Source organism: Elephantulus edwardii, unplaced genomic scaffold, assembly GCF_000299155.1.
Source record: "Elephantulus edwardii isolate Elephantulus edwardi_28Jun2011 unplaced genomic scaffold, EleEdw1.0 scaffold00092, whole genome shotgun sequence".
NCBI classification, from domain to species: domain Eukaryota; kingdom Metazoa; phylum Chordata; class Mammalia; order Macroscelidea; family Macroscelididae; genus Elephantulus; species Elephantulus edwardii.
The window spans coordinates 11,435,832-11,445,932 of NW_006399842.1; the positions used below are offsets into that span (position 1 = coordinate 11,435,832).

Consider the following 10,101-nt stretch of genomic DNA (forward strand, 5'->3'; position numbering starts at 1 on the left):
TTTTTATAGGAACCCTTATCACACAGCAGTTAAAGCATTGATATAATAACCAAAAAATCAGCAGTTCAAACCGACCAGTCACCTCCCAAAAGGAAGATGTGGCAGTTAGTTGCCTCCATAAAGATTCACAGCCTTGGAAACCCTGTGAGGGAAGTTTTACTCCACCCAATAGGGTTGTTAGGAGTTGGAATTGACTGGACAGTAACAGATTTTATTGTTATTATTACAGCCTAGGCAAGTTGACACATAGACTATAGCAGATGGCACCAAGAGAATGACATTGAACCCTCAGACTCATTACCAAGGGATATTTCAGATCAGAGCCTCTTTATGGGTCAACTCAACTCATTGTCATTTAGGGAACCAGCCCATAGCTGACCCTCGAGTGGATTTTCAGAGGCTGTAAATCACATGGAAGGAGACTGTCCATCTTCCTCCTGTGTAGCAGATGATAGATTTGAACTATCTGCTTTGGGTTGGCAGCACAACTTCCTCCCTACTAGGTAGGCCACCTGAGCTCCACGTAAGGTTGCAAACGTCTGCTCATAGCTTCTGCTGAGAATGTTTCTAGCAGCCACTTTGTTCAGACAGCAGGGGGAACCCTTCACTTAACTTTCAGCCACCTTCATCATCAAGGCAAGCTTTGGATCAGAAACTGGGAATGTAATAGGAAGAGATTGTGTAAGGGAAAACCATCTGTCTCCTGCTTTGGCTTCAGGTGTCACAAGCAGTAACCTTGTTCAGACAGCATTGTGAACTCTTCCCATAACTCACATAACTTTCAACTCCTCCTAGCTCCAAGAAGCCAGGAGGGATCTTCTCAAGTCTGTGTAGAGAGGGCAGTGGGGAAGATTCCAAGCCCAGCTGCTACCTCTCAGGGGCCCAACGAGCAAATGCACCAGATAGGGCTGCTTCTGTTGACCATCTCTGGTGCATCACTGAAAAGAAATGTCAGAGTCAGGTCATATTTCCCCAATTTTATAGGGGAACTAAGATCCAAAGAGGAGAAGGGAACTGCCTAGAATCAGTTAAATCTCAAAGTTATTCCAGGAAATGTATAACTTGGTCCTTTGCATATAAAATAGTTAGAATAATGATAAAATGCTAAGTTACAATCATCTATAAATATAAGTATTGTAACAGTAAGGGGTTTGAGCCCTTAAATGTCTTAATGGCATAAACATTATTTTTCCTTCTGCCAAGGAAGCTCCACATAGCAAGCCTCCTGCTGAGATCTCTTTTATCCTATTTTGCCTTTAAATTGAGCACAAGACCATGTTCATCTCTGTTGTCTAGCAAAATAGCCTAGTGCAGGAAATCTGGCCCCTGGGATCAGACAGAAATGGGGTTAATCTCAGAATTTCTACCAAGTTGTTTGTTTTTGTTTTATTTTAAGTATATCATTTGTCTGAAGTAGGAGTGGCATCCACTTCCTAGATAGCATGCCTCAGGAAACTCTATGAACTTTGATAAATGTTTGATAGCCGTAGAAAGGCTTCAGATCTTTTGTTCATAGGATCGCTATAAATCAGGCTTGACTCAAAGACAATCAACAACAACAGATTATTTGTCTCAAAGACAATCAACAACAACAGATTATTTGTCTAGACATCCAAAGTAACTCACTCTCTAGTTGATTATTCTGAGAATTTTATTACTGATAACATTTAAAGGAATTCACACTAGTAACTGTAGACACTTGAAGGACAGTGATAACTCCTGTCAATAAAACCATTCTGACTACTACTGCTTGGCTCAGTGACATGAAACAGTTTGCTCACCCTCTCTGGTACTGTTTCTTTCCATCTGTAAAATGGGCTTAATGACTCCTTAATGAAGTTGCTGTGAAGACTGAGGGAACTGAAGTGGGCAAAGTGGCAAGTATGGCCCCTAGCACAATGTAGCAACTCAGCTCATATTCTTTTCCTTCTCTGACTTCTAAGATCTTCTCTCAGAGCTCAAGTATAACTAATCAATTAAAAAAGATTCTAAAGTGGTTGATTGTTTGTTGTTGTTGTTGTTATGTGCTGTTAGCGTGTCACACCTGTTCGCTCCTGGAATGATGTCTATCGGCACACTTCTCCGTGTGTGGGTTTATTCTAAGACAAATTCTCATATTCTAGTTATGAATGAACCTCAGCGTGCACTGGGACAACTTTTGTTGTTATGTGCCATTGAGTCGTTTGCGACTCATAGCGAACCTATGTACAAACAGCCCTAAACCCTGCTCTATCTTATGCCAATCGCACTGCCTCTGACACACCCATCTCGATTACCTCAGTCACTGAATCAATCCACCTCATAGAGGGTCTTCCCCTCCTGCACTGTCCCTCTACCCTACCAAGCATGATGTCCCTCTCCAAGGACTGGGCTCTCCTTACAACTGTCCAAAGTATGTCAGACGGAGCCCCAGAATCCTTGACTCCAAGGAGTAGTCTGATTTAACCCTCTCCAGGATGGATCTGTTTTCTTGGCAGTCCATGGAACATTCAATACTCTTCTACAGCACCACAGCTCAAAGGTGTCAATTCTCCTTCTATCCTCCCTAGTCATTGTCCAACTCTCTGATGCATAACAAGTGATTGCAAAGACCATGGACTGTATCAGATGCACCTTAGTCTCCAGAGACACACCATTGCTCTTGAGTACTTTAGAGGGGTCCCTAACAGCAGACTTTCCCATCACAATACGTTTTTTTTATTTCCTGTCTGCTGGTGCCAAGAGTGTTGACCATGGAGACGAGCAAACTGAAGCTGCGAACAATCTCAATCTCTTCGCCATCCATCCTGATGCTACCGATGATGGCAATAAAAAAAAAAAAAGAAAAGAAATAAAGAAGTTTTCCTGTTGTCCCCAAAATGAGGATAACCATTTATTTTTTATTTATTATATTATAATTATTTATTATAAAATAATAATTATCAAAAAAGCATGGAAAAAGATCTGGTATCTTCAGTTAATTCCTTAAGCATCAATGAAATTCATTATGTAACTCCTTATTTTTAGGAAAGTACTCAGAGGACATCTTGCGTATCCTGAAAACAATTCCATTCAAGAAATCATGGGCCTACCTCCAAGGTCAGTAACTGAATTCATGGATTTCTAACCATATTAGTCCCACTTCTTGTGGTCTTCCCACAACTCCTAACCCAGGGCGTCACAAGCAGAGACCCACAGTTAAATGTGACTTATAGATGTATTCTGTTCAGCTTGCATGAAACACCTATCATACCTAAAGGGTATGACATTATCGCTCTCCAAAGCTACAAGGCTCCTCCTTCCTCGGCCCCACTCACTCGTTTATGTTGCCCATCTTGTGTTTGTTGGCATTGTTGTCCCAGGTGATCAGTACCAACACCAGCAGCACCACCCCTCTCTAGGCAGCCCCTGCAAGTTAGAGTCAAGTGCACAGTGCTTTTCCTAATGTAAGGGTGGTGGAGTCTAAGCCACTGCCTCTGTGAGGTTATTCACAAAGGAACCACAAAATTGCATTGTCCCCCAGCTCCACAGCTTAATGAACACCTATTAGTCACCTATTTGCTTATCGCAGCATGTTTCAGGTAAGAGCTCCCTTATAAATAGAACCAAAAGAGGAAAGAATGAGATATGGAGAAGATGGCCAACAGTCTCTGAATAGCCATTACGTTCATTCTAAAAATTCAGTTTTTCAGTCAGATTAGCTCATGCTTTTCAAGTGAATTGTATCAAAACTTACAGGGAAAGCACAGATCCAATTAAAACTAATGCATCGGCCTCTTAGTGTTGAAAGGATCCTTACCAGTGAGTGCCGATCATTACTTATTATGATATGAGTCAGGGAGACTTGGTTTCTCACATGAACATGACTTAGAGGGTTTGCTAATTCTCTGCTTTTATGTAAATATCAGATGGCAAAAGCATATATTGTGCATGTGAAGGACATACCTAACCATGTTTAGCTATACCTTTAAATAAAGACATTAAAATTCAGACAATATCCTCAAAAAATGTGGGGAAAAAATACAACTACTAAACAACCTAGCAGTTCCACTCTAGACATAAAACCTGAAAGTTGTTGTTGTTGTTGTTATGTGCCATCGAGTCGTTTCCGACTCATAGCGACCCTATGCACAACAGCTCTAAACCCTGCTCTATCCTGCGCCAACCACACTGCCTCTGACACACCCATCCCGATTACCCCAGTCACTGAATCAATCCATCTCATAGAGGGTCTTCCCCTCCTGCGCTGTCCCTCCACCCTCCCAAGCATGATGTCCCTCTCCAAGGACCCGTCCCTCCTGGCAACATGTCCAAAGTATGTCAGACGAAGCCCCAGAATCCTTGCCTCCAAGGAGCAGCTTGGTTTAATCCTCTCCAAGATGAATCTGTTTGTTTTCCTGGCAGTCCATGATACATTCAGTACCCTTCTCCTGAAAGTAGATACTCAAAAAAGAGACATGTATACCAATGTTCCTTGCAGCAATATTCTCAATAGCCTAAAGGTGAAAACAGCCTAAAAGTCCGTCAGAGGATGAATGGATAAACAAAATATGGTGCATTCATACAACACAATAGACAATAGTATTTAGTCTGTATGGATGCAGCTTGAAGACATTGTGCTGGGGCAGGTGGAGAGGCGGGAATCAACAACAACAACAAAAAATACTATAGGGCTTCCATTATATAAAATTATAAGAAAAACCAAAGGTATAGCAGTAAAGACAAGAGAGGGTGAAGGTTTATTAGTAGTTAACAGGTCCGGAGGAAAAGGAAAGAGCAGATGGAAAGAGTGATGGAAAAAAATCACATTGATTATGGATAGCTTTCCCTGGTTTGTTATTCTAATTGCTGTCACTAAATTGGACATTTGTCAAAAATTGAATTAGTATAAGTTATGTAATAGACATATTTACAACAGCAGCAAAGAGCAGCTGCTAAACCAGCTTATGTTCAACCAAACACCTCATGGGATTTGGTTCCTTGGTTTGGAGGTTGGAGGTTCAAAGTTTCACAGGATCTCCCAGCTAGTGGCCTAATAACACGTTTGGTGCTTCTATTATACTTTCTAGATTGCTGGGTGGGTTAAGAGCATGCAAGTGACCATCACACAGACAAATGCACAGCACTTGGTCTCTATTTACCAGTACCAAGAGAGAAAGGAGTATCAGGACTAGGATACGAAATATGTGATTAATATGCATCAAACAACTGCTTCATGTGTCACAATACCAGAAGAAGATGGTGCCCACCCTCCAAAAATGAAAATTTCAATCAAACATTCCATAGAATAATTTTTATCAAAAAGGAGAAAAGCAAAATAGAATTTCAAATTCTCATGGAGTATAGACTTTGCAGAACCACAAAAGTTAGAGAACTCTTGAGATTGTTACTCTGAGATAATCTTAAAATCTTAAACCAAAAATATTCCCTCAAGTCATCCTAAAACCCAACAGTAGTTTAACCTGACCTAGTCCATAGGGAACGGCACAGGGAACCCAGATACCAGACCTTCCTGGTGGTTTGACTCTCCCTACTGTTCAGACGGAAAAAGATGGACAGTCTCCCCTTGAGCAATTTACAGCCTCTGAAAATCTATTGGAGTGTCAGCTCTGAGTAGGGTCCAACACAATGGCAATGAGTTTTAGGTTTGAGAGTGAAAAGCAGGTCAGCCTAGAGCATAGTGCTCTTTTAAGTACTATCTATATGGTATCAAATTGAAAATAGTAACTGAAAGACTCAAGAAATTTAAAGAGCAATTAATTTACGCTAATGAGGGAGGAATAACTCAGAAAAGAAGGTGAGAATAGTTGCACAACTCAAAGAAGGTAATCAACGTCACTAAACTGTACATTGTCTTTGCTGTTATTTGTCATCAAGTCAGGACTGACTCATAGATCACACTTCAGTGGGTTTTCAGAAGCAGTAGATGGCATGGGAATTGATTACTCATCTTCCTCAGCAGAGTAGCTGGTGGGTTTGAACAGCATGCCTTAGGATTGACAGTGCAATTCCTTACTACTGGGCCACCAGCCTGAAAACTAGTTAATTGATGTGTGTTTTGCTGTATATATTCTCAACGATTAAAAAATGTAAGAAAACATCAATGCATCAGTAGGTTTTCATTTTTGCTGTTGTTGTTGCTTGCTGTCAAGTCTGAACTAACTCATAGATGACCTCCAGAAGGTTTTCAGAGGCAGTAAATCACATGAGAGGAGACTTCCCATCCTTCTCCTGTGGGACAGCAGGTGGATTTTAACCATGTGCCTTTGGGATTGTAACAGATTCTCATATTAAAAAAATAGGTAAAGGATATATCCTACTGTGGAAGTTAACAGATTGAGATGTTCCTGAACCTCTCAATGCCTCACCTTTTTAGTAACTGGAAAGTATTAAGAGTTTCTAGTTCTGGTGCTCTGTTCAGTGTCATTCAAATATTAAGTTCCCTATCAAATGTTCATTAATAGATTGTATCAATGAACAAAATAGCTCATATCTTGTGAGTAATATAGACCAAGGACTTATATTCTAAAAAAAGGAAAGAAGAATACCATAACAATTATTAAAGGGAAAAAATTTTATTTTAGTTGGAATAGCTATAATACCGATGATGTTCTAAAACTTTAGCACTGAGATTAAAGGGGTGGGGGGTATTACATAGATAGCGACTGGAGAAAGTAACATGGAAACGATTCTAGATAGTTAACAAAAGCAAGTAATGCTATAAAAACCATGGGCCTGGGATGGGAAACCATGAACAAAACAACTTTTCAACCTCTATCTGAAACTTTGTCAATAATTCTGGTCTTTTTTTATGTTTCTCTTCTCAGTGTCGAAGCATTTAAACCAATCCATATTGTCTTGGAATTCAGATGGAATCATTGATGGAATCAAATACGAACAGGGGCATCTGGTGATCCAGTCCCCAGGTCTGTACTTTATCATTTGTCAACTGCAATTTCTTGTGACTCGATGCCCCAAAACTTCTCTAGACCTGAAGCTGGAGCTTCTCATCAATGAGGTCCCCAAAAAGCAGGCACTGGTGACAGTGTGCAAGACTGGCGTGGAAAGCACAGAAATATACCAAAATCTCTCACAATTCTTGCTGGAGCACCTTCAGGTCAACTCCACCATCTCAGTCAGGGTGGAAAAGTTCGAGTTTGTGGATACAAACACTTTCCCTCTAGATAACGTGTTGTCCATATTTTTGTATAATAATTCAGACTGAGTACTTTTCCCTGACCTTCAGGATGAAAGAAGCTCTCCATCATCCAAACTCTTCATTCATTTAAACACTTGGACAAAGAAAGAAATTTTAGACCAAGACTAAAGCCATAAAGAGTATTAAATAGTCGTCTTCTCCCTCTTTCTCTTGGGAAAATACAGCTCCAGGGAAAAGGCAGGGAAATGATGTTTCCTGGTGAACAGAGCCCCACATGGGAACCGGAAGGGATGATACTAGCTCTATCACTAACATGCTGTAGGATCTTGAGCCATTCTTTCACCTTCCTGGAACTCACAATTCATGTCTGGAAAATGAGGGGACTCAATCTGATCTTCTTCAAGCTCTCTTCCATCTCGGGAAATCAAGCTTTCTCACGACAGACCTGTGAGTCAAGATACTCCAGTTTTATGGAAGCCCCCAACCAAAAGAAGACGCTTACACCTCTACAAAATTGATAGTACAAGGAGCCTGGCTGCAGCTGACTTCAGTGAAATCAGAAGGTGGAGACAAAGTTCAGGGTGCCTTGCAGGACTGTGAAAATTGCACAAGCCAAAAATAAATAACAAAAATGGTCAAACTGACCATCTCCAGCTCTAAAAGACTCTCTGAGTATGTGGAAAACCATTCACGGAAGCCTTATTTCATTCCAGCTCATAATGACAAGAAGTTGACAGCAGAATAGTGTATGTCTGTCCTGTTCTGAAAGGGCTATGAATTCAACAAACAATCTATGCACAATGGCCAAGACAATGAGTCCTTTAGACAGGGAATAGCAGCTGTCATCATTCACATGATCTATTGTCATTCCCTGCTTCAAATAACTTTCAGAAAACCCTGTTTCGTCAAGAACTCCTAAGTCTCTACACAGCTGGAAATGATGAGGAGAACTTCCAAGCAATGGAAACCTCCTCACCAGGCTTTGGTATGTATAGGACTTCTATAGTTATAGCAACTTTTCTATTTCTTCATCATCTTTGAAGAAGCACCTTACTTGATATCAAAGACTCTGACAAGCCATTGAAGTTGGCATGGCAGTTCCTATGGTTCTATTTCAGTAGGAAAAAGACTGTTGTTTAACTGCTATGCAAAAGAATGAAATGCAATGTGCATTTTTTTAAATTTCCTCATGAAGGAGAGGATAACAGAAAAAACAAAAGGAGTAGGAACCTAAGCAAATTTGTCTTAGATAATATTTAAGGGAAAGAAAGACCTAGCAGTGGTGGTACAGATAGTGTGGACTGGGGAGAATACAAAGTCCAAGAGAAACATTTAAGTCATTTGCTGAGCAGCGTGTATTGCTAACCACCTTCTAGCTTTCCTTGGTGAAACAGTCAAATCTGCATTATAATGATGTGTGTGAGGAGATTCTCTGGCAGAAGCTTACATCTGAAGAGGTGTTGACATAGCAAGCCAAGTGTGGGCTGTTTGTTTGTTTTTTTAAATGTGTTATGTGGAGTTACTAAAAAGTAAAACATTTGACGGATTTTTGAGAACCCTGAAACTAGTTAAGGAGAACATCTAGTATTTGAGTTATACTGCAGCTATATAGGAAAAGAAAACTTGTTTAAGCTAATGCATGTACTCTGAAAAATGTAAGTTTGTGTAATCAAAAGCAAATTTTCTACCATTTTAGAATATAATTCTCCTTTTCACCAAGCTTCCTTTGAGAGATGGTACCTGACCTCCCCAGCCCCTTATTCATGACCCTCAAAAGACTCTTCACCCACCTTCTCCTATTTACTCACTCATTCACGCACTCACTCATCTCCTTGCCTTTTCATTACCAGCCATAGATTTGGAATTACATGCTTCCAGGTTCCAATTTTCACTTCCCTATTTAGGATAACAAGGATTCTTTCTAAGCTACAGGTGTTGTGGGGTGTTTGTTTTGTTTTGTTTTTTGTTTTACTGATTTGCTTCTTTTGCACTGCGACCAAAGCCACTGCCATGGAGTCAATTCTCACTCGTGAGAAACCCTGAATTAGGTTTCCAAGCCTATAAATCTTAATGTGGGCATACTGCTTCCTCCTCACACAGAATGGCTGATGGGTTATCATCACCAACTTTTCGCTCATTTCAGTCTCTGTCAAACAAAGCTCCAAATGTCAAAGACATAGAGGGTCAAGGTATTTAAAGGGATCCTGTAGTAAAAAAAGTATCATTACTAACTCAGGTGATAAGTACCTACAGGGTAGATAACCCAGAAAGATAAATAGTAAATTCTGTCATTCACTGGTGAACCAGCCACTGGAAATGTTATGAGTAAATAACACTGTTTTTGTAAGGAAAATCAATACTTTTTATATCTAGGAACCTAGGCTACTTGAGACCTCTTTGATAAAAGCACAAAATTAATATAGAATCTGTAGAAAGGGAGATGTGTGAGATAAGAAAATAATACCAAATCAATGTATGCTAAAAATGCCTTTGGAAACTGTAATACCGCTTCCTTCCTTCACATTTAGTAAGTTTGCTTCACGTGGTCTCCCCACTACTCACTGATATTTCCTGTATCCACGAGTCACGAAAAAGTGATGTTAGTCTGTGTCTTCTCTGGAAAGATCCTTAGAAAGTACTTTAGTTTTAAATATTTCACATTCTTACTAAGAATTGGAAAACAATTTTGGCAATTTCTTAAAAAGTCTAACATACACCTTCCATTTGGCCCAGCCATTCGGCCCAGCCATTCTACCCTTAGGCATTTACTCAAAAGTAGTTAACATATATGTTCACATAAAAACTGTATACAAAAAAAAAAATTGAAAAACAAACAGAAAAAAACACTGTACACAAAAATGTTTACAACAGCTTTTTTTGAAGGCGCTTATAATTAAAAAGTAAAATATATAATGCAGTGGATGGACAAATTGTGAAATAGCCATACAACAGAATATTCCTCA

The 10,101-nt window shown here is 39.8% G+C and overlaps 1 protein-coding gene across 1 annotated transcript in view; it reads left to right on the plus strand.

Annotated features, from left to right (window-relative positions):
• The window catches only part of TNFSF8 (tumor necrosis factor (ligand) superfamily, member 8), a 30,111-nt gene extending 22,907 nt beyond the window's left edge, over positions 1-7,204 (plus strand). Inside the window, exons 3-4 of the mRNA XM_006890709.1 lie at positions 3,007-3,078; positions 6,807-7,204. Of these exons, the coding sequence (XP_006890771.1) occupies positions 3,007-3,078; positions 6,807-7,204 (470 nt within the window). The remainder of the gene's footprint in view (positions 1-3,006; positions 3,079-6,806) is intronic.
• Positions 7,205-10,101: the final 2,897 nt, after the last annotated feature.